The 26,145-nt window shown below is 44.3% G+C and overlaps 1 protein-coding gene across 2 annotated transcripts in view; it reads right to left on the reverse strand.

The window, feature by feature from the left end:
- Positions 1-21,446, reverse strand: part of SMAP2 (small ArfGAP2) — a 162,447-nt gene extending 141,001 nt beyond the window's left edge. Inside the window, exon 1 of one of the 2 annotated variants that reach the window (XM_069223776.1) lies at positions 20,960-21,446. In XM_069223776.1, the coding sequence (XP_069079877.1) occupies positions 20,960-21,062 (103 nt within the window). In that variant the 5' untranslated portion in view covers positions 21,063-21,446. The remainder of the gene's footprint in view (positions 1-20,959) is intronic. The other variant, XM_069223775.1, reaches the window with a different exon arrangement.
- Between the last annotated feature and the right edge of the window lie 4,699 nt (positions 21,447-26,145).

Below are 26,145 nucleotides of genomic sequence, written 5' to 3' on the forward strand. Positions count from 1 at the left end.
CCGGTGTCTCGACCGGAGTCGGACTGTCTCGGCACTGTTTGGGCCTTTTTCGGTGCCGACGGTCGGTCACCGAATTTATGGGTCGAGCCATGGCCTGGTGGCAGTGGCGTCCCCTGGGCCTTGTCAATCTTCTTATGTGTTGTTTTCGACGTCTTACTCACGGTTTGTGGGTCATCGAATTCCTCGGAGTCCGATTCGTGGATCGAGAAGGTACCTTCCTCTTCTTGTTCCTCGAACTCTCGGTGGGCTGTCGGCGCAGACGCCATTTGAAGTCTTCTGGCTCGACGGTCTCGGAGTGTTTTTCGGGACCGGAACGCACGACAGGCCTCGCAGGTGTCTTCACTGTGCTCAGGTGACAGGCACAGGTTACAGACCAAGTGTTGGTCTGTATAGGGGTACTTGTTGTGGCATTTGGGACAGAAACGGAACGGGGTCCGTTCCATCGGCGTTCTTCAGCACGCGGTCGGGCCGACCAGGCCCCGACGGGGGATCGAAAAACTACCCCGAAGGGCACCGGAGCTCTTCGATCTTCGATGCGGTGTTGAATCTAACTACGCCGATCCCGAACGCAACAATACCGACGAAAATCTTCCGAATTTAGCTATCTTTCCGTTCCGAAACTCGGAGCGACAGGAACACGTCCGAACCCGATGGCGGAAAAAAAACAATCGAGGAAAGAGTCGACGCCCATGCGCAATGGACACAAAAGGAGGAGTCACTCGGTCCCGTGACTCGAAAGACTTCTTCGAAGAAAAACAACTTGTAACACTCCGGCCCAACACCAGATGGCGAGCTATTGCAAAACATGCGTGTCTACAGCGACAGATGCCATCGAACCAAAGTTTATATTGGAACGCACCGCAGCATACAGGAAAAGAGCATTTATTGTGGTGCAGATTACTGCTTGTAGAAGACAACGTGTGGCAGAGCAAAGAACCATCAACACAGTTTGCGTGCCATCTAAAAACCACACTTATTACTTGCAGCATTCGTAAACGTTGATGCTGTGCAGCATTGTACCACAGTCTATATATACATTTGAAAACTGACTGCAATCACATCTTCGACCCTTGCGGCCCATTAGCCACCGACCACTCTATTCCAGCAACCGAATCCATATGCAACCTGAAAAAAACCATGAAGGCATTCAAACATATAAAACCTTCATAAAAAGAAACAATGATACGGGCACACATTATCTAATTCTTCAAACTTCGGGGCAATATAAATAACTAGTAAAGCCATACCCTCTGGAACATCAAGAACACTATGCAATTCTAAAGTTGTGAAACAAATAACTCCGCACATGTCAAAACGTTTACTACACGTTAATCCACTACAAATTAATGTCCCTTGTCACTCCATCGCATAATCACTAAACCAATCCTGTCGCTCATAGAGGACTCTGCCGTGTCTCATGAGGAAATAACATTGCTCTTTAAGTGCAGTGTCGGGACAGCCAGCCACAGGAAACCAAACAATGGGTTGTGAGACATACGCAGCGCCCGACAAGCAAGCTGAGCAAGATAAGGAAGTACAATCAGGGTCTTCCGAGACATGGTGTCAGCAGAGGCGACCTCACTTCACGTAGCAGCTGCCTTCACTGGAGACATGCAGACAGGATGTGCACTTCTTTAGAGCCACTAAGAAGTTGCATTTCGATTAAGACTGCAGTTCTGTATGATAATCTGAGACACGAGTTAAAGAAACACATTGGTGTGATTACCGCTAAAACTGTAGGAGACTTATTCAAGTGTACATTAGCGAGGAGGCAACGTAATGTACCTTACTGAGATGTTTGGAGTGTAAAGTACACCTTGCAACAAGATTACTGCTTCTGCATATTTTAAAATAAAACCACGCAATCAGCAGTAGAGTTCTGTGCACGTTTTGTAGCATGAAACACACTATTATAAAACAAATGTGGTAGAAGACGAGTGTCCAATGTTGGGCCACGGTAAACATATTCACTCCAGGTTTGCAGGAAAATCCTATATGCAAAGTAGGGGCACCTCACCCTACTTACCCAACTACGATTAAAATGATCAAACAAGCATTTGCAATGCAATAGGTTTTGCATTTGCTTGCGTTAGAGTTACTGGCATTGTAAATTCATTTCTGGACTTTTCTTATCACATAAATTGGTCAACTCTGCCTCGTAATTTCGTCTTTTCCTGCCATATGATTCCAGTGACCTTCATATATTTAAAACACTTCCATTTACCTTCTTCCTCTATCTGCCACACAAAAAAATGAAAATGTTGTCATTCAGTATCCTCATTTAAATCTGCCTGCTAATTCCAACAAAATATCACTTTTACCACCCTAGAGTTGCTGGCTGGCTTACACAATTCCCCATAAAAGACACAAGACAGCCACAGAGGAGAAATTAACTAGAACGGTCAACTAAACATATCAAGAGTGTTCAAACAGTCCTCGTGTAATAAGGATGTTAAGTTGGCCTGAATCATGGTCAGAATTGTAATGAGAGATTATTAAAACAAATACAATTATCATATAAACCTTTATCAAAAATACACCTTTAGGCAGACTGTAATGCTCAAAACAGCCCCTACAGGGCACCAGAACAAAAATGTCATTTGTAAGAAACATAGTCATGTAATCATATTCTTAGCCCCTAGAACACATAACCCAATGAAAAAAACACAAGAAAGTAATACAGTATAATCATATACTTAGCCCCTAAAGGACGTTTTTAGGGCTAGCGGGCCTACTGCAAAGATATTACAAACAAGGCCTTTAAAACAAAACTTCTTGTGGCTATAAAAAACAAAAATTATAGCAATGAGAAAGCTTAAAAAACACTGCATGGTGAGAAGGGTTATTATTTTGGGGTCTCCACTAACCTAGTGTGGGGCCCAGATATTATGTAGACAGAAAGAGCACGTTGTGTTAAACATTTTGATGGTGGGTCCCATTGTCCTAGGACCACCACAGGCTGAGCTATGAGCAAAAGTATTTTGTAAAATTAATGCCCGGCAAAGCATGGTGGGACGAGTTTCCTGAATGCTATGAATAATGTAGTATTGCCTCTCCCGCTGTGCCAGGAGAGCTGCTTTCACTTTGAGGGTTTCTGTTTTACCACTTTAGCTTTGAGGATTTCTGTTTTACATAAACCATTTACCAATTTCAAGTGTTTTAAAGTTAGAAGCCACAAGAAATGTCACTGATTAGGTAACTGTGAACAATGTGACCAGCGCACCAATACCGCTGATCAAGTTCACACTGTTGTGCATCTTCGAGCTGTGAGTGCCATGGCCATCATGTAGCACGAAAGGAAAAGACAAAAGAAAAAAAATAGTTTGCCCACGCTGAAGTATATCGGCAAGTGTGCAATAATCCATGTAACAGGGGCAGTCTACAAGGAGTGACAAAAACAGCCTCAATGCGGGACAAGTGTAAAGCATTTCCCAATGTCATTAAGACCCATATTTGTACTCTGCTTGCGCCGGATTTGCGTCTTTTTTATTTATGCAAATCCGGCGCAAAAACTTAACTCCATATTTATATTTTGGTGCTAGACATGCCTTGCGCCAAAATTTTGGAATTGTTAACATTTTTTGCCTGCGCATAACTACCTTGCGTCAATGAGATGCAAGGTAGGCGTTACCGGGCAAAAAATGCCTCAAAGGCCCTAGCACCTTATTTATCCTCCTGTGCAAAAAAATCACGCACAGGAGGAGGAGGGCCTTAAATAATGGTGCTAAGCATGCTTAGCAGCATTATTTAATGCCTGGGTCTGGGCAGCAGGCGTAAGGGGACCTGTAGGCAGATTTCCATGGTCGGAGACCATGCAAATTGCCCACAGGTGCCCTTACCTGTCCCCAGGGACACCCCCACCCACACCAGGTGGTCACCTACGGATTGGGGACCCATCCAAAGGTAAGTCCGGGTGAGTATATTTTCTTTTTTGTCCAACGCCGCTTGGGGCCCTGACTTGAGTCTCCTGCACGGCGCTGGGCCGAATGGCCATGCCTCCCAATTTTACTAAGACAGGAGCCATGTCCATGGGGCTTGTGTGCCACAAAATGGCGCTACACTGCTTAGAGGCAATTTTTTTGCCTCGAATTAGTGTAGCATCATAATTTGGTGCACAAGCCCCGGTTCCCCCACGCCTCCTCGGCCGGCCCTGTTTGCATCGTTTACAAGGACACAAACAGGGCCTTAGTGCCGGCTAACGCCATTCCATAAATATGGCACCCGGCCGGCGTCATGGAATGGCGGTAGCCAGCGCTATACTTTTTGCCGCAAACCTGCGTTACCACAGGTTTGCGGCAAAAATTATAAATCTGCCCTAAGTGATTTTTGAAAGGCAAGCTCAGGAATGAATAAAAGTGATGGACGTGGGATGGGCGTGGTTAAAAGCCCACAATACTTACAACCGGTCTAAGTGCTTGCGTGCTCAACCTAAAAACCTTCAGTGGGCAAAACCTCTAGGGGTCGCATAACGAGCAGCTCGAGAATTGCAACTGTGTTGGTAACTAGAATTGTTCACCCATCACAAACCAAAGTTTTCTAGGAATGCTGCATATCTGATACTTGAACCCTGGGTTGCTTCAAATGCAACCTGGGGGGTATACATTTGAGAGCAAATTAAATTGCTTATCGCAAGCTGTCAAACTAGTCTCCTCGTGTTTTTTGGGAAAATAATTATTATGTTGCCTTCTCAACATAGATTTACAGAGATCCAATTCACGGTGGGGCCTTAGCTAGGATATTGCAATTCCCTGGATTTAGCCTTTCAAAAATACAATCTACACAAACGTCAGCTTATCCCAATGAAAGAAACTGACTGATGCTGAATCTGCCTTGAAGATCAACGGTCTCAAGCCCCCTTGATCACCCGCGGACAATCGAGAAAAGAGTTATTGAATGCTTTCACAATTAAGACAATGGTCAATTATGGTCCTTGTACCAAATTCGTCAATGATCTAATTTATAGTTACACTCCAGCGATTCCCATTTGCATGCCTTCTCACCCCTTTTGAAATAAGAAGGATTGGGCAAAGAGGGCAATTCCTTTTCTTCGGGGCTTCTCTGATGTAGAATGCATTTCCGGTGTGCCTACAATTGACGAGTGATCATTCTGTATTCTGGAAATTACTAAACCCTCATCTGTAAAAATCATCATTTAAACGGGGCACAAGGATACTTTGGAGTTTTCTCTCCGATTTCTCCAACTTGAATCAGGCGAAGTTTCAGTGCAAATTACCAGAGGCAAAATAGAAAATCTGATTCCCGCAAGGGATTTCCCAAAAAACACAGAACATCCACTCATCCATTCACTCTCCTTCAAAATTCCCAAGACCCAAGTATCAGTAATTTTAGAAGTGTTTGGGGGGCAGAGAATGGGTCAAATAAATGCCATTCTTGGGGAAGGCCAAGGCGAGCAAAACTCTTTGCTGCGATCTGCTCGAACATTCATTTCACTCCGATCAGACAAAGATAAATTTGAATATGGTCGTCATACTCGTCATCTACTGACAATCAAGTGAAAAATGTAGAGAAGCGCTAGTACTAACGATTACAAGGTTTCCAAAACTGCTCATATTAGACAGCAGACCAGACAAAAACTCCCTTTCTTCCCAAAACTTTGTGGGTTGCCGTAAAAGCACTGAGAACCCCTATGGTCGTAGCCACATACATTTTTTTTTTTTTTTTAAAACATGCAAGTCCAAAATGCTCAGTCGAGGGAATTCGATTGCCTAGCAGCTGAAATCGAAGTAGAACTGATGGCAGGACTGGCTAGTGAACAGAAACATGCTTAAGACCGAGGAGAAAAAAAATTCATATTAAACGTCATTGGAGCAGGAGCCCTTTAAACACTGCGTAGCGCTCCCGGCACTCGGGAGCGCTAGACTCTTTTCCATTGGGCAGGAGCCCTTTAAACACTACGTAGCGCTCCCGCCACTCGGGAGCGCTAGACTCTTTTCCATTGGGCAGGAGCCCTTTAAACACTGCGTAGCGCTCCCGCTACTCGGGACGCGCTAGACTCTTTTCCAGACACGCGCGGGCAGCGCCCGGGCCAAGGGCGGTCCCGTCCTGCACCCGTCAGCAGCTGGCAGAGGCTGGGCTGGGCCACCCCCCTGACATTTACCACCCAAGTAGGCCCCATTGGACTTAGCCCTATTTGCTATTGCCAACACTGTGCCCCCTGTAAGCTGCTCTACTAAATCTGACACTTTATAGATCAATCTTGCACCAACATCCATTCCAGATGGGCAAAAGGAAAGCAATAGAGGCTGGGGCCGGGGTCGTACTAAAAGCCAAGCGAAAAAGACATAAGCATGCAGCTAGCAACTGCGTCATGGACAGAATCGACTCTCTCCTGGGTGAATGTAATGGAATATTAACTAGCCCCCAGGGAAATAATTCTATTGAAACTGGGGGGGAGGGGGGGAGACCTCACAAATCAACAGGAAGGATGGTCCTACGAAAATCGCTGAGATTTTCGTGAAACGTGGACAACAAGTCACTGACACTACAGGGCAGGGCGAGAGCAGGAATGTTATCACCCATACCGCCCCTCCTCTAGTAGAAGACCTACCACTGGGCACCAACGATTTCATCCAGCTCAGTAACCGCTTTAATCCCTTAATCAACACCCCTGAATCACACAATGACATCAATCCAGGCACCCTGGCAGATGGGCCAGCAGCCACAAACATGCATTTTCCTCACGTAACCCCACAGCACATTGAATGCATACAAGACCTAAAAAAGGAAGTTATAGAACTCAAGCTTATGGTTAACTCCTTAATTGCTATAGTAAAACAGCTAACTCACGCAAATAACACGGCCACCACGAACCTTGCCCAAAACCCAACCCCATCAGGCATCACAACAATCCTGCCCAACTTTTCAGCACCCAGCCATGTCGGCCCCCTCCCTATCGGAGACAAGACCACGAACTCATACCAGACACCCTTTTTCCACAATTCAGGCATAGGAAATTCACTAGACATCCATCACAAAACCCCCAAACCCATGAGCAACACTGCCTGATCAGTCCCATTCAGGTAATATAGTCCTAATGGTTAACGTTCCCAAGTTAACTACATCGACACACAAGGAAGGGGCAGACTCTATCAAAAACAAGGCAATCCATTGGATTCGCCATGTTAGAGGCTGTCGCTCCATAATACGCAAGGACTTAATTAATGTAGTGCGACGGCCATACCCGGGAACACATTTTGACATTTTAAAACTGACACTCAAGGACGGGACCATGGTGAACAATCTGGTGGCCGTAGATGCAAGAACAAGCCCACCAGCACACTCACGCATCCAGTTCAAATACCCCAGGCCACCTACGCACTATGAGGAGTGCCCGAGTTACCACCCAGCAGAAAAATTATTTACTCTTGGTAAAAACGATTGACTTACAGCCTCACCTAAAATCTATGCTGGCAAACCTTGCAACCCTCTAACATCCATCACCCCCAGGTCTGCCTTAAACCCCACCACTGTCTGTCCATGTACTCTCTCCCCTAGCCATGATACCAAGACCACTGTCAGTCCACTGAGCAAACATGACAACGATGCATCTTTCATCTTGCAGGCGCATTGCCCACCAAACCAAGTGCTGCTGGGTAGGCCTGCAAGCACCTCCCGGACCAGGACCGGGTCAGTTCCAATAGAGGAACATCACCAATCACCTCAGGCTCCACGGGTAAACATTGGTATTGACCCACCTCTTCCCACTCAACCACATCTGCCAGATCAACCTCTGACAGCCAACCATACAAACCCCAGGCATTCAGACAGGATAGTTCAGCCACTGACTGGGGTACGACTTGTCTAGTGGAACGTGGCAGGTTTGAAATCTATTCTCCCCCTCCCATCCTTCTCCTCCTTTATTGACGAACATGAGATATGTCTTCTCCAAGAGACATGGTCACTCGACCCACTTTTTCGAACAGGCTATTCAAACTTCCACATCCCCGCTGTGGCCAGTACGAGAGGCAGGCCCTCAGGGGGCCTGACCATCTGGATCAAAACATCACTTAGCTGCCATATATCACAGCTACCTACCGACTCTCCCGACCTGTTAAGCCTCCGTCTATCCTTTGGGCCTGACTCTGTGGTGAACATCTTTAATATCTACACTCGAGGGGTCAGGGGGGGTCAAGTCTCCAAAACCCTCTGCACCCTCATAGCCCTCTTACAAAACTACCCCCGCCATCATAAAACCATTGTGGCAGGGGACTTCAACGTCACATTCGAACCCCTTGACTGGGACGATCTCAGGTCCACTAACGAGGAGGATCAAGCCTGGTCTATCCCCGCCCTGTCAATCCCACCCATCAAGAGATGGACGCAGGTCACTATCCAGGTCAAATCACTGACCATGGAGTTCGGGCTCAGGGCGTTAAATGGCAGAACCAAATCAGACATCAATGGCAGTCACACATTCAACAAAACCAATCACACCAGCAGAATCGACTATTGTCTATTCGACATAAGACTATGGCCTCTAGTCATCGACATGACGATCGTTGAAAGGACTGAAAGCGATCATAACCCTCTCTCTGCCCACACATTAGCTCTAGGTAATCTCCCATCCACGTTTAACTCCCCAGCAGTAGCACCCGAGGGTATTAGCCTGGCCAACAATAAACAACACTTAAAATGGGACAAGGTCGTGGCTCGGCCCGCACTCATCAACGCTGCTAATAACACCCTAAAATCCACACTAATGGTCCTAGAGGCAGGTCCTGCAATTCCCTACCAGGAAATAAGCTTAATCCACGCCTCCTGTTTCAGGGATATCGCAGCCCACTTCTCAGTACCCCCAGCCCATGACGGCAAACGACCCATAGGTAGGCACCGCTGGTTCAACAAAACGTGTTGGTCCCTAAACAAGCACTTAGCTCAAGCCATTAAATCCAAGGACCCCACCGCCATCCGCGTAGCTAGTAAGTCCTATAAATCTGCAATACGCAAAGCCAAGCGTGACCAAGATAACAAATGGTGGATAGCACTCAGTGACGCTGTACGCACGAGGAACCATAGTCTGTTCTGGTCCCTGGCAGCGCGAGGCCCAAAAACCAGTGGTTTGGACATCACAACCAATATTGCCCTGAAAGACTGGGTAGTACATTTTAGTAGCCTGTACTCCCCTGACCATGATAGCCCCATCCCGGCTTGCATGGGCCCCCACCTAAATCCCTCATTAGCACCCACCACCGCCGCACCCCCGTTGTTCTCCCAAAGTGACATAACCTATTCCCTAAGCACCTTAAAACGCGGCAGGGCCCCTGGATCAGACTGCGTCCCAGCAGACCTGTTCTCAACAGACCTAGCATCCTGGTCAAGATACCTCACCATCATAGCAAACGCAATAGCATCTGGGGTGCGAATCCCTGAGTCCTGGAAAGCGGCTATTGTTATTCCAATCTTTAAAAAGGGCGACAGATCACTTCCTTGCAACTATAGACCTATTAGCTTAATTGACTGTGTCAAAAAGTCTTCTGCCACTGCCTCCTAGGAAAGATCGAAAAATGGATGACTGAACATGATATCCTTAGCCCCCTCCAAGCCGGTTTCCGGAAGAAAATATCCACCACTGATCAAGCCCTCAGATTCCTATTATTATATTGGAAAACAGTGCTCATTGGCAAAGGCAGCCTTTATGTAGCTTTTGTGGACCTCAAATCTGCTTTTAACCTAGTACCTCGCAACAAACTTTGGGACACTCTCTCTCGGATGGGAATCCCAGAGCACATTCTTGCCATATTGATACGACTTCACGAGGACAACTACGCACGAGTCAGGTGGGGCAACAAGGGCCAACTAACTGATAGAATCCACGTTTCCAGGGGTGTGCGGCAAGGGTGCGTCCTTGCCCTGACCCTCTTTTCCCTGTATAATCAATGAAATCGTCCCCTCCCTCCTCAGATTGCAGGCTGACGCACCTTCACTTGGCCCACAAAAAATCCCAGTCTTACTCTTTGCCGATGACACTCTTCTGATATCCAAGACCCCTAGCGGTCTAAGAAAACTCCTTACGTGCTTCGAGAAATTCTGCTCATCACAGGGACTCGAAATGAATGCCACGAAAACAAAACTAATGACCCTTAATCCCCATAGATCTTTTAAAGGGAAGTTTACTTTAGAGGGCTCCACACTTGAGAAGGTGGGCATTTTCAGTTACCTCGGCATAACATTCACTGACAACATGTCTTGGAAACCACACATAGGAAAACAAGCTCTAAAACTAAAACAAACAACAGGGGTACTACTAAAAAACTTTCACCCCTCGCACACAAAACCAATTCGCCCAGCATTACAGTTATACGTAGCCCAGGCCGTCTCCTCAGCGCTTTACGCGGCTGAACTTTGGGGCTACACCAAAACCCAAGACTTAACCACCGCTGAAAATAACTTCCTGAGAAACCTTGTGTCCCTTCCGCAAAGCACCCCACTGTTCCCCCTTTTTAAGGATCTCGGTATCGAACACATTGGACACAAAGCCCGCCTGTGTCCTCTATTGAACTGGCGGAGTCTCTGGACCACCCCTGAGCTAGATATCTTCACTGAAGCTCTACAGGTCATTCTAAAAGCCGACCATCTTCACAGAATCCCCTGGCTACGACACACCAAGGGTTTACTGTACTCACTCGGGCTCGATGATCTCTGGAACTCACCAACCACGTCCGTCTTCCCCTCGAAAAGCGAACTAAAGAAACTATATTGGCAAATGGCAAATTACGAAGACACAAGGGCTGCACTCCACACTACACTATCTTGTGACTTTGCCAACCTAAAAGAGTCATGCAAGTACGAAGCTTTTTGGGACCTAATCACGGCCCCAAGGGAAAGGAAACTGTACTTCCAGCTCCGCATTGGAACACTCCCATTAAGAGCTCTCACCAGCAGCTGGTCACACAATGAATCAACCGTCTGCCCAGCTTGCAAAGCCCCTGTCGAGAATCTCCCTCACGTCCTTTTTGCCTGCCCCGCGTACACCGCCCCTCGCAGGAAATGGCTGGCCTCGGCATGCAGACTACTGGGAGTCCGCAGCTCTGAGCTAGCCCTGCGAATCCTCAGATCAGACACTAGGCCAACGCTAGTGATCGCCGTCGCCAAATTCCTCGGAGCTAGCTGGCTTGTCAGAGGGAAAACCCTTCTGTATAAAGACTCCATCTAAGACTGTCCAATCGTCCTGTGCGAGCGCATTTTATTCCATTTTTATTCCATCTTTCTTATCTTTTACTCCCTTTTATCATTATAATTATCATTTTGTGTATTTATTACTGCTTGCGCTTTTGTGGCTCCTGTAGCCGCAATAAAGTTCCTTTGAATTGAAGTGAAAAGAAAATGTAGGTGCTCACTTACTTATCTGTCTCTGGGGTCCCTGCCCCTGAAGAGAACCCTCTTCAGGTGAGTTTGCAAACATGTTTACTGTTTAATCGTCATCTTCGAAAGGGCCAGTCATCTCAACCTAATGAACTATTGCATCGGAAAGGCTTTATCAAATGCCTTTCTTGGTGAGAGATTTAAGCAGCCATCAATGCGTCAAGTTGCTTCACTTATCTGCCATACTACCATGAGGGAACATTAGTGTCAAACAAAACCAGGTTATTTAAAGAGCGTATCATGGGTTCCCTAGGTTGAGTCATCATACGTATAACCAAATTGAATTTGTTATTGATTAATTTGTGTCTACGCTTAATACTTTCCCATGAACTGTTACAGATAGTATCTGAACAGGCTATTACTACATGAGGTTCGCTACAGCCCTACGATGTTCAATTGAGATGGTTAATGCATCATGAAAACACAAAAGGATGATGGACGGAGTGCTGAACAATGCCAACACTCACCCCCAGTCACAGATCTGGGTTTAATCCATCGTTCTTTTGCATTTGTCGCCCTAAGTGGAAGGGTATGCCCAGACGTGGGTCCTGTGCTTCCCATGCCACTGAATTCAAGCTAGCCTGGCTGATGAGGTGTGAAACCCCGAAACCGGTCCCAGGATGCTTGTTTCCAGGCCAGGGAAGACCTGGCCTGGCAGTTCGGGCTGGACTGTTCCCATGGGGAACAGGGTCAAGACTGATTTGCATATGGCTGGGTCCAAACTAGAATGGCATGGGCAGCAAAAAAGCGACGGATTTAGGCCCAGATCTCTGTACTGGTGGTGAATGTTTGACACTGTTCAGCATTCCGTCAATCACTTGTTCTTAATTCATCATGACTCCAGTTAACTGACTAGCCTTGAAAAAAAACTACCTTTGGCTCAGTTACACATGCTGGCTGTATTAGACTTATAATTTTGGACTCAAGTCCTGTAACTGATTCTCAACCAATACACGGAGAATATAAAACTTATGGCCATTTTAAATTTATGAAGTTCTGAAAGTTTTAGAATTGATGTGTAAGGTTAATGTTTTCCACAATGTGTCAGGTTATATGAGGAGCCATGGAACAAACTGGACCAGTGCCATCTTAAAAAGGTATGCAACTGCGCGTTTTAAGCTGGCTTTATAATCATGTCACTAGTTTCTCATCTTCAGAATGCATGGATATTGGAAATGCATAAAATGGAATGACAATTGCCCCCGAGTTATAAACAGTTACTTGCAGAGGCAGCACTTTCCTGCACTCTAAATGCAAAATGTGATCCCTTTCCTCTCCCATCAAATACGCAAAAATCATTACTAACTCCACGCTTCTATACAGTGTGCAGACTACACACGTTGTATAACCCGCCTTACATTCGAGTCATCTTATTGCAGAATTTATGTTATTTCATGATCTATTACAAATGTCTGCACAGGCCCCTTTCTGCTAGTACCCGGCAAAAAAATCCTCTGAAATTGTAATTCAGGGGACTAACCAGCAGCGTTTCAAAATCTTCATATTGCTACACCTACATGTAAGCACATTTTTTATTATTTGTGTAGATACTGTTTATTTACTTTGTTTTACCGTGTCAAACGTGTCACCTTCGTAATACTATGTGCCAAAGAGCACACAGATCCATTTAGCCGAGTTCGGTGATTGATCGGATTCTGAATCACATGACTCCAAGCGCGTTAGACAGGCTTTGGTTAAGTGTGTCAAAGGTGTATATGGAGTAGGCATGGCACAAAGAGGAGAAACTTGTTCTTCAGGCCTGAACTAATTAAGGCCGTGAAAACTTGAGTTACCAGCAGATTTTTTTGACGAACGTTTGAGAGTCAAGGTATTTGTCAGTAGATACATAGACCATAAACATTGGAGAAAATTTGTATAAAACGGAATGTATTTATTCCCAATAATGTATAAATTAGAAAGTACAACAAGAAGTTACAAATCTGTTAGTTTTGGCACTAGGAAACATTTCTGCATACATCTGGGTGGCATATGTTACACATTAATGATACTGTTACTTGTTGATATTCAGTCCTTTCCACCTACGCACCAAGGCATCACCTCTACCAATTTTGAAAACAGATGCACAACCAGACACACCAAAACGTACTGATGTTTAAAAGGACCGAGACTAACTAGCACAGCGTCAGGGGTGAATCTGCAGAAGGTTAAAAACATGCAGCCATGAAGAGACAAGAAATAAAAAAGGAAAAATAAGCCCAGTGAAAACGAGAGCAGGCAAGAGGTCAGAATTAGGCAAATATTACAGACAAATCAAACCACAAGTGACTTATTATTAATAACGATACGGTGCAAATATAAACCGCCCTACGAAGCCAAATGTAACCAGATTGTCAAATCCCATAGAGGCTCACTTTCACCCCAAAAATAAGAGGCACTTCCGTTTAAACCGTTTAGATGGCTCTACTATTTCAGAAATGCTAAACTGCCATCATTTAGCAGCATGAAATAAATACTTGCACTATGGATCAAAAGAAGACCTCAGAGTCGCCGCCGTCCCACGAATCCGGGAGGCCACAGCAGGAGGATGGTCCTTCTCCTACCAAGACCTGGAACTCCCTCCTGATCCACCTCAGAAGATCTCCCACGCTTTCCCCAATTCAGAAAGGACCTCAAAACTTGGCTCGTCACCGGCTCTCCTCTAACCTTCACTTACCACTTCCACCCACCCCCCAGCGCCTTCAGACCCTAACGGGTGATTAGACGCGCTCTACAAGTATTAATTGAAGGTGAAAAAATTGGCCACAACAAAAATGGTAGTCTCTGAACAAGGAGTCAGAGTAACGTTTTAGGATTGTCTAAAATGACATTTCATGGCAGGAGAAAACTAAAACTATTATTACATTTACTTAAAAAGCAGTGCCTGAAAAGGTGAGAAGTTTAAGAACACAGTTATGCATCCATGCTCCAGGTGAGGGACAAACAAGAGGAGGAAGCAAAGACAACACATGCTAACAAATAAGCGAGCAAGCAAACAAGAGTGAGTATGAAGCATACCAACAGAAAGCAATGACGGGCTCTAAGTCCACCGTAAGCCAATACACCTCACAACAGACAGCACATGCACTGTCTAGTTGACACAACTATAAAATGGCCTTTTGAGTCAATATACAGGGTAGTTGAAGTTCAAGCCAACTACAGGTTTACCTTGATCACAACACAGGTAGAATACTTATTCTGGTAGAGTTAAGCACACAAAATTTGAGTTGGTGTCAGTCGGCTGACAATTTAACGAAGTAAAAATGGCAGGGGACTAATAGAATAAGGAAGGAGGGAATAAACAACAAAAGGAGTCAAAATAAAATATTTGGCGGCAATTGCTACAACACACATAATAAATGATGCCCTTGTGACCATAGATGAAGATGACCCCTGCCTCCTGATAGGCAGCAGAGAGTTCCAGCTCATCAACAGTCTACCTTCTCAACCACATTCACACCCGGGAGTCTTGAATGGGATTCACATATATACTAATGATACATAACTCTCTGCCATAGTCTCCTCTGTTTCACACATACAACGCCTCAAACAGTACTTGCGCATCATCCAGATCTGGATTCCAGAGTCTACTTGAAGGTCTACCCAACCAAGAGAGCATTCCTGTTAACTGCCAAGAACAATAAACAAGGTACAGTAAAAACCTCGCTCAATGACATGAACCTTGACTGTTGAAAACCCCAACAGCCACTGAAAGCCAAGTCACTTGGATTCACTTTGAACACAAACCGTATACCTCAAGGAACACATTGTCAAAAAACAAAAAAGACTGATTCCAGCTCTCTCTTCTGAAGAAATTTAAACTATTTCTTCCAGAAGGTAACTTTAGAATTTCTGTGCAAGCCCTCAAACTCTTTCACTTGGATGAAGTCAATGCCCTACTCCATGGCCTCCCAGTCACCATACTGGCATCCGTAATAGGCATAGATCATGATGCAGCACGTCTCATCGAGGGTCTGAAGAAATATGATCACATCAACCCCATCATGACGGAATTCCATTGGCTCCTCTTGCACGCCTGCACAATTTTTAAAACTGGCTGCATGGATATCAAAGCTCTCACAAAAAAAAAAAAACATTTAACTTTCAAACAAGCCTACTATCTCTGGTGGATCTTGGCACACATGCTGCCAGGACACCATCAGACTGCAGGCTAAGATGTGTAAAAAAGAAAAGAAACAAGGCAACAGGTTTTTTTCCATCTATGCCCCAAGGATCTGTAACAAGATCCCTGTATCCATTAGGACCGCCCCAATGTTGCTCCAAAAGAAAAAAAGAGTAGGAAGCTCATCTCTTTAAAGAACACTACATTACAATACATTAACAATCTTCAATCCAGCTCCATCTCTTCTTACTGCCTAACTTTATGCTTGTCCTCGAACAAGTATAGCCATATGTCCCCTTTTGGCCATTTCCATTTTCATGCTAAAGAAATACCATATACATAGGAACAGTGACTAAGGAAACACTTACCTAATAAGGCAGCAAGTATGGACACAAAAGTCAAAGAAAATTTGGAACACAAATTTAAATCAGGAAAATAAATTTAAACTAAGACATTATTCATATCACAGACGTTGACAACCGACAACAGTTCAGGTTTGAGTGAAGGAGTAAAACATCATAAGGAACTGCCAGAAAGGCAAAAGAAAAGGTAGTTAGGGAAATACAAGACGTGCTACAGAAAAGTTAAAAAAAGCAGGGATGTGGAATTCCTATCGCCCGACGCCCGGGACATCTTGTTTGGGGTCAAGGGCAACAAGTTTTTATGTTTACTTTGTCCTTGGGACAAGTAGGCCCAACCCCCTGCAGCACAAACCCTTTGGCTGCCTGTTTACAGAGAGTTGAACTCTCTGCAGTTGAGGTAATGTGTTTCCAAAAGATAATGCTGTTCGAACTTGTATTTATGGTTCATTATTTGAAAGCCTTCATTATTAGGGTGCGTGCTGTAAAGAAATGTTTTAAGGTCACACTTCACTACTGACGTTGGTTCCAGTACAAAAAAAAAAAAAACGTGTACACACATGTTTGAAAAGTTTAGACTAAGAGGCTCCCAGAATGCTCTCTGATTATATGCAAATGAAGTGTCATTTAGTAAAATGTGTTGATGCATGCTAGTATTTCTCAAAAATATTTCTAATGGAAAATCAGTGTAACCATTTTCAACACGATTATGGGAAGCATGAAAATAAACAAACACTGACAAAGCCAACTGATCTGACATACTTTTATACGTCTTTTAGTTTCATCAATGCGTGTCTTGTTTTGACATGGCTTTTGTAACACTTTATTGTTGTGGGAGCTACCAGGCCCTCAACATTGTAACAAACATTGGCAAACCCCCCCCAAAAAGTTTTTGAACTCTTAAAGCACACATTGCCACCAGCGGCATAACAAATGCCCCGCAGCCGCCCTCCAGGGGGCCCCGTCAGCACAGCACCTGCCCTGAGTGAGTGTGGAGAGGGGGCTCCTCCATGTTCTTTGCAAAGGGGCACCCTCCAGTTTCGTTACGTCACTGATTGCCACTGTAGTTCCTGACACTGAACAAAACTACTTTGTGTGGCAATATGCTCCTTGTGGAAGAGCAGAATGCGATCACTCACAGTAAAGCCAGCCGAAAGAGAGAGAAATAGAAGTTTAATAAAACCAAAATGTCTTTGTTAACACCAGACCTAATTAGGGACCAAGACCCACATGTAGGTAGCTTTTTGCATGTCGCAAACAGCGACTTTCGCTGTTTGCGACGTGCAAAAAGCACATTGCGATGCACAAACCCAGTTTTGCGATTCAGTAACCTGGTTACCGAATCACAAAACGGGTTTGCGACTCGCAATTAGTAAGGGGTGTTCCCTTCCTAATTGCAACTCGCAGTGCAATGTAGGATTGTTTTGTGACCGCGAACGCGGGCGCAAACCAATCGCAGTTTGCACCCATTTCAAATGGGTGATAACACTTTCGCAAAAGGGAAGGGATCCCCATGGGACCCCTTCCCCATTGTGAATGTCACTGTAAAAAAAATTTCAGAGCAGGCAGTGGTCCTGCGGACCGCTGCCTGCTCTGAAAAAATGAAACGAAAACGTTTCATTTTTCGTTTTTGTTATGCATCTCGTTTTCCTTTAAGGAAAACTGGCTGCATTACAAAAAAAAAAAAAAAAAACTGCTTTATTGAAAAGCAGTCACAGACATGGTGGTCTGCTGTCTCCAGCAGGCCACCATTCGTGAGGGGGTCGCAAATTGCGACCCACCTCATGATTATTCATGATGTGGGCATTTGCGAAGCCCTTGCGAATCACAGATGGTGTCAAGGACACCATCCTACATTCGGATTTGCGACTTGCAATTTGCAGGTCACAAATCTGAACCTACCTACTTGTGGCCCCAAATTCTTAAAGAAAGTCACAAAAGTGCACCCATGGTATATGTCGTACCCCTATAAAATATTTGTGAACTGTATCTTAGCGTGGGTAAATACGATGTGTAGATTTGCTCATGTGAAAATCTATTGAGCATTTGCAAGTTCATTTTCCCTCCAGCCACTTTCTTCCCAACCCTGGAAGAAGTTCTAATTCTGCCATTGTCAGGAGTAAATGTCCAACCTTTCTTATTATTGGAAAATATTAGAGAGAAGCTGGTAAAAATCTTTAAAACATGCAGGTTAGTAGGTTTTGCAGACTCAAAGGCATTCCAGCCCTGGAACTATTGCTTACTGCTTCCTCCAGCCCCAGTATGCAGATCTGCAGAAAGGTGGCAAAATAAGGAAATTGCTACAGTAGGGATTGAAACTCCAAGTATTCAAGCCCTACTATGGTAGTAGCCCTGGCATAATCAGAGAGGCTATTAATTGCTGCCATAATTTGTCGCCACACTACATGGCACCAAAGGGACAAGTAGATCTTTTTACAGGACAAGTAGATTTGAGAAGCAACCTGTCCCCTGGACAAGTAGATATTTTAATAAATTCCACACCCCTGAAAAAGAGAACAAGACTTCTGGAGATCAACATGTAAAAGATCTAAGAGGGTGAACATTTAGATGGCAGTGAAGGAGATGATATTCACGAAGATTAAAAAGGAGGCAGGTGCCATGAGAGTACAGTTGTGTAATGAAAATAAGCAATGAAGCATGTTCTTAATGTGAGTGGAGACTGGAGTCCTTGTTTATGAGACCTGCATCAGCCTTCTCCCATGCCGTAAGATTGTGGCTATTTTCCGGCTTGATTATTACCTCACATACTATGATCCGCTGATGTGTGGGTGCTAAGGGTGAGGTGTGGGCACCATGGACAATGCTCACAGATCTTCTTGTCCAGTTTCCAGGAATTGTGGGCCTATATACTGGCACAAGGGGACAGGCTCACAGCATTGATGGCTTGATCCATTGTGCTCGAGTAGCAAGGTCATAAGTGAATGATTGGAGCAGAATCCTGCCTGGAAACAATCAAGCTATTTTCAAGCACAAATCAATAGGATCAAGGCAATGCATCCTTCCTGAGTAAAACTGTAAATTCATTTGTGATGGGAAGGTTAGTCTTTTTATCATAGGTATAAAAACCTTACATCAGTGGTTCTTAACCTAATGGCTGCGACGCCTACCAAGTGGGTCTGTGACTTTAAATAATATTAACAGATTAATAAAGTGTACCTAAATAAACATTATAAAATTGAACGTTTTAAATGTTCTGTAAATGTGATGGAACTTAAAATTGGAGGCTAAAAATTAAGTTGGTATCCTCAGATTGATTTTGGGAGCAGTGTAAGCACACTAAACAGAATTTAGTATGCACGGTGGGAGGCCCCAACTGAATTTAGAAAAGCCCCAACCTTTCCTTTAGGAATAAAGTTTAGATTTTGTTATATTTGTTTGTAATTTAAATGAAATATTTAAAAATGTGTGTATTTGTTTGATAAATGCTTGTTCCTATATGTGTATTGTTTTATGGTTCATATCATCGAAATTGCTTAGGCCGGGTTTCACAGCTTCCAATAACTGCTCAGTGGAGGTCCTCGAATTGCAAAAATTCAGTGGGGGTCCCCAGTATCAAATAATGATTAATTGGGGTCTATAGACGTCAAAAGGTTACGAAACACTACCTTGCATCGTTTAGGAAGGGACAGCAGTGTGGTAACCTTTAGTCCTCAGTGCCATATTGGACAAGAAGGACCAAACCCTTTAGGGACCCAAGACCTGGAAAGTCAAGCACCAATCCTCGTCGAGATACTGAGGGCAAATACTCTCACACCGTTAATGTCGTGAAGTCTATTTGCACCAGGTGTGAAGTTGCAGGAGACGAAGCAGAGTTGCTGGACTGGTGATCATTAAGTGGAAAAGCGTAATTGTTACCTAGGGCTACCACACCCATGGGCGAGTTACAGGGAAAAGAGGGTCGGGACTCTTACTTTTAAATGGGAAGTTCCTTTCCACACAATCATTAGTCTACGGTCACTGTTTCACAACCGAGCAGTCTCAGAAGTGGATCGCTGGCGTCAGCCAACATACAAGTGAAACAGAAAGGTTCATTATATTATTTTGACACGTACTCGTATACCGTGTTTCCAACATTTTCAATACATTTCGGTGTACTTGTAGTACATTTTTGCATCAAAAAAGATTACCAGAACTAGGGAAGGGTTGAAGGTCCCCTGACTGAGAAGGGTGAAGAGGAGCGTATTCACCTCACTATTGCAACAGCGCCACTAGGGAATGTGAGAGTGGTAATGAGCTTATTATGACTTTGCATTTCTCTCAATCATAGAGTGCGAACCCATCTTTGGGAGGGTCGTGGTAATATTAGATAATAGCATCTAAATCATGGCTTCTATTACGATGCCTATTTCCTGCCCACAATACAGAACGGATGAATTATGAGTTGCACTTATAGTGCACGTCTTCACTAACAGAAGTACTTACAGTCCAAGTAGGACGCCCACTCGTGGGACGGTAACATCAAGCTGTACTTAGATCCTCATGCAAAAGTGACACCAAAAAAGACAGCAAAGTGACGATAGTGGGAAAATCGGCCAACGGTATGCGAGCTGGATCCGGAGTTCGGATTTCGCCTTTAGACATATATCTGGGGCAGTAGTGGTGCTTTTTGACAGCGGTGTCTGATACTTCGGGTTGGGAAGGTAGGATGAACTGAGGTGCCATTATCACCTCAGTTTAGCCTATCGCTGTAGATAGATGGTGCCATGAGGATACAGTGCTTATGAGACTAGCTTCCTGTTTTAAGTCTGTATAATCGCGTTTTTTCACCGTCAGGTGTTGAAGACCTTTGTGGGAAGCTGGGTGACACTGGGTCTCCGTACCACAAGCGAAGCACTTTGTTTACGAGTTCTATGGAGACTTTGTGTGGATTGATAACGTGGGGGAGGGGGCTATGGAAAAGACTATATAAGAATGTGTGTGTTGGGGGTTCTCTGGTAATTTGGGACATGGTTTAAGAGATGCCCTGGGGGCATCGGTTGCCTTTTCCTAACTAAAAGGTGAGGGGTTCCGGAAGGAGGGAACTATAAACTGCGGTCAAAATGTCCAGGGGCGGAGAAGTTGTAGAGCGTACACATACCTTTAGCTCCGCAGTCGGCACACGTCCGATTATCTTCCTCCTGCAGCAAGGCACTAAGAAGAGCCTGGTAACGCTCCACGTCCCGCACACATTTCCCAGTCATGGCCGCACAGATGGAACCCTGGAGCCTTCAGTCACGGGTGTGCTTTCACCGTCCTACTCCTGACACTGGTGTCCTTATGAATCACTGCGCCTAAAGTCCTCCCGTCCTCGCGCTACAAGTACCCGGTGTTTTCGTGTCCTCAAACGATACAGAACTGAGTCCCACTCCAGCAGCTGACACCTCTACTTCCTGCATCCGGGTACCGTTCCCCTCAGTTTACTGACTGCGGGAAGACAGGTACCGCTTCCGCCCTCGAGACAGGGACATTGACGTCAAGGAATACGCACCTACCACCGACAGCCAATAAGAAAAGAGCAGAATTGGTATTAAGAAACCACAAGTAACATTGATGTTGAACACACGCATCACTCTACGTCTGTGCACGTGATCACGTCCTCAGAGGCAGCCAAGTTGAAGTCAGGCATTAACAGGCAGCCTTCTCGAAACTATTATTACGGATCATAGCTTCCCTACACTATTCAGCACAGTACTATTAATATGAAGCACATGCCTGTCCTTAAGATGGACGTAAGTAGTGCGCGCGCTCGAACCCCGTGGGCAGTATCGATATTGAAACCATGAATGAAACGGGCAATATGGGTGGAGGACCGGAAGTTGTTCTTAAAGGGAAACGTGTATGTTAAAGTAATTTTAGAAATGTGAATACTAAATGTGCAAGTGGATAATTTCCTTTCACCGGCACAATCTGTTGAGAAGAAAAGGTATATTACTTACAGCCTAAAACTAAATTAGCTGCGGAGTAGTTTATGGCTTGTTACAACTTCAGCCAGTCCTTCATTGTTGGCAGGGTTTCAGATTGCTGAAGTGTGACATTTTTGTGGTTTCAAAGCGAATATGATATTCTAATGTCACGGCTGCCAAGGTTCCAGTGTGCTTATGTGTGACATGTTTCTTCTGTGTGGAGTGCTTATGTGCATATAGCGCTCCCGGTATGTCTAAGATGGTCTAACAAACATCTGTGAGTCTCCTATCTTTCTGATTAGAATAGCATGTTTGGGCGTCATGCAAAAAAATTCAGTCAAACCAAATTTGCAAAAACATCTAGCTATGGCTTTATCAAAATTAGCCATTGGTAGCTAGAAACAAAGGACAAATTACATCAACAGTATCATCGGGCTAGTACCTCTCCTCGGTATGGATCAGCAAGCTGTGACTGTCTTCGTCAATTGGACATCTGTTCGGTCAGCATCAGCACTGGACCATGAAAGGGAATTGTTCAGAACGGTGGACTCTAAGCTATCCGAACCATTTGTGAAGCATAGTCTAAGGATCAGCATTCAGCACCAAAAGATTAAGCAATGAAGTTAAAGATAGGATTAAAGTTCTCAGGAACTGTTCAGTTCCTTAGACAGAATAAACAAGCTCCTCTCAGGAGGTTATCAAAGTGGGAAAAAGCCTCTCTTCTCAGCGCAGTGGGGATAAGCAGTGCTTTAAATGGGAAAAAATAAGTGCAGGTGCTCATCGGATTGAGCTAGGGGTGTGGCCAGTGGGCGGGGCTAAGGGTGGGACATGATAAAAAAGCACTTCTGCCATCTGTTGAGTATTCGTTTGGAGCTTGGATTGTCCTTGTTAGTAGTCTCTAATTTCCCATATGTGCAGATTTCCCCTGCACATGTGGCATAAAACATAAATAGTTGTTAATACCTAGTTTGCTGCTATCACTGACTAAAAATGTATGCAGCTCATTGCACTTAGTGATCTTATCCTATGCTGTGTGGTCTTTGGAAAGAACTGTGTGCACTCGACTCAACATTGCTTAGTGATATTGGACCACCAATGTACTATCTTGTGTCAGTGATGTGGGGTCTTAATTCAGCTTTGTCTGAATTTGCCTCTGCCATTTCATGTCTTTGCTCAGTGCCTTGTTCTCCACAAAGGACACAGACTACTAAAAGATCAGGATAAGCTGACGAAGAGTAGCACTTACTTCCTAATGGCATATATACAAAAACTTGTGAAGTAGGAGTGAGACTTTGAGCTTAAAAGTATATTTTAACTTTCTCACCCTTTGTTCTTCATTCTCAAGAAAGCTAACATAAAATTGTAATTTATTGCTCTAAAACAAACTCTGGTGTATTCCCAATATGTTACCATGCATACAATGGGGTCTGTAATGTAAGTGGTCATGGTCCTCCACCCATCTTTACAATATGGAAGGAGATTGAGGGGGGAGGTCCAGGCACAGCAGCTTCTATGTGCACACTCTCAGAATATTGTTTTCCTATTTATCTATTTAACCAGGTAATACCAAACAGCATCTATGTAATCCTGGGCACCGCCCCTCCTTCAGCACCATAGTTTTCAAGGGATCCTCATTTAAAGGGCTAAATCTCAATTTTCTCTTATACGCAATAGGCATTTTCATGCAGCTTATTCTATTTATATGGAATGGCCAGATCAGACCATGTGAAAGAATCCTTAGAATGACGTTGGCAAATTGAAAACCATTCACATTGATTATCACTGTGGGTGATGTTAGGCCTGCATAGTGTTGTAGGCCAGCATTATGTGATCTCAGCACTGTGGGATATTGGATGTTGAAGTATAGTAAGTTAATTTGTGTCACTGCTGAATAATGAACAAGTACTGTATTTTATTGGGTCTGCAGCAGGTTAATGGAGCGGAGGAGAGGCAGTGATGGGTGTGACCTGTGCTAGTTCATGGTTTTTAGGAGTGATGGAAACCAGTCAACAACAAACATTGTTAGGGCTCCAAAGGGGACTGTCAAACATCTCAACTATCCCTCTTTATGAGCCCTGTATCAGCCAGCCTAGAGGTGGCACAGTCAGGCACGAAGGCACATGTGCAGCCATATCGCTCATCTCACCTGGTCTTCTTACATCCTTAATATGGGATCAGGAGGTGAGTAGGTAAGTATTCTAGGGTAGATCTTTCGAAACACCATGGGAGTTTTATTATCTCAGCTCAGTTATGCCTCAAGATGCCATCACATACTTTGAACAGAATTACAAGTCATGCATTCCTGCCACCACACTATAGAATATATACCATCTTCTACTCTCTGCTTGAACCCACCAATCTTCTAGGAACTTCTAGGGTCCTGGTTCTAGCTATACTACGTAATACATGAAAATATGTCTGAGGCCTCCAATAACCAAGACTGACTGAGCCATGGTGTCTTCTGAAACCAAAGGAAACTCAGCACACTCAGATTAGTGATTTAACATAGGTGTGTTGCCGACAGAGACAGGGCAGCCGAAGAAAATAACTCAGTCGATACAACTGACGGATTCTGCAAGTCTCTCTGCTGGCTTCATATCTTGAAAACAAAATGCCCAATTCATCCATTGCTCATCTTAGAGATTTGTACAATGAAAATATAGAGCAGAGGATCCTTAACTTATAACCTACTCAACCCCTTTAACACAGCCATGCTAGATTCTTTTCATTGCTGTCCCCTGAACCCCACCCCCCCCACTAAGACACATGGCCCATAATCCTCTATCACCTTATCTCGAGACAATAGAAAACAAAAATATCTGCAAAAAAGTCATAGATCTGTCCTTCTTCAGCTCCTGTCTGAAAATGAACCCCATCTTAACCCCTGTTCATTCTTAAGCCTGGTCAGAGACAGCTTTAGCTATCTCATGAGTCTTAAGAAATAAAAATACATGCATACATAAAAAATAATATTACATATGTGGAGGGGGCTTTACTCAACCCTCCTCATCCACTGGTCTGTTCAACTACCATTCACAAATCTGCTTACACTCACCACAACATATAGCATGGGTAAAGGGTCAGCTTGTGAACGTAACTAGCTATTTTGCACTCTGAGTGATGGCATTTTTTCTGATTAAATGAGAACATTTGCCTTACAAAGTGCACCTCAATACCAGGTTAGTGGGACAACACTTTGGCAATGTTTTTTTCCTCCACTTTTTATCCATTTTTCAGTGATTATGGGGGTTATTCTAACTTTGGAGGAGGTGTTAATCCGTCCCAAAAGTGACGGAAAAGTGACGGATTTACCACCAGCCGTATTACGAGTGCATTATATCCTATGGAACTCGTAATACGGCTGGTGGTATATCCGTCACTTTACCGTCACTTTTGGGACGGATTAACACTCCTCCAAAGTTAGAATAACCCCCTATGTGTTTTTAAAATAGGTTTTCAGGTTACAGTAAATAAGGGCTAATAGCAGCTTTTCCTTGCACTAATGAAAATCATACCTTTATGTGCTATGTATTAACTTAAAACTGGTTCAAAACCAATTCCTGTTTAACTAGTGCAGTCTCTTGATGCCATACTGGGTTTATTTATTTGCATTGGGCTAAGTACTCATATATTCTCATGTGTGCACACATTCAAACAGAGTTCCGATCAATCACGCATACACCTACAAAGCAATCCACACACTTCCTTCAAAATACCCTCTAAGGGTGTCCGGATTCTGTCTTTCTCTTTCGCATACACACAAATATACACACAATTAGTTAAACACTCACAAGCAGTCAAACCCTCACACAAACGGCTCACACAGGATCAAAGACTCTTTTAACTCCTTACCTCCTGCAGCTTCCTTAATTTCTGCTCTCAGCGGGTTGCCTGGAATCCACTGTATGCACTAATGCACAGGATAGTGTGAATGTAATTGACAAAGCAGGTCTTGAATAGACACTGCTCTGTCAAGCTCAGTGGGAAGGTGATATTCTTAACACCTGCAAATCCAAGACATAATGCTAATGAGCTACTGCTGAACGGTTCAGCAGGGACTCAGCACAGGACTACAGCTGGCACTTTAGCTGGAAGGGTGTCCTGGAGACAAGCACCACCTTGACAGCCTCAGCATCACTAGAAATAAACAGGATATCAGGAGCCGTGAGTACCGGTAGTCTCCTTGACGGTGGAGAAATGCCAGTATTTAAAGGGATATAATTAAGAAGTGCCGGTACTCAATACCTGTGAGTACCGGCCCATTTAAAGCACTGGGGCTAAGTTAAAATTATCCAGAACACTTTCCAAGTTGCTATTGATCAAAGAAATGTACGTTTACATTTAGTCCAATGAAAGTAGAACTTCAAATGTAAGATATAAC

Source organism: Pleurodeles waltl, chromosome 3_1, assembly GCF_031143425.1.
Source record: "Pleurodeles waltl isolate 20211129_DDA chromosome 3_1, aPleWal1.hap1.20221129, whole genome shotgun sequence".
Classification (NCBI taxonomy): Eukaryota; Metazoa; Chordata; class Amphibia; order Caudata; family Salamandridae; genus Pleurodeles; species Pleurodeles waltl.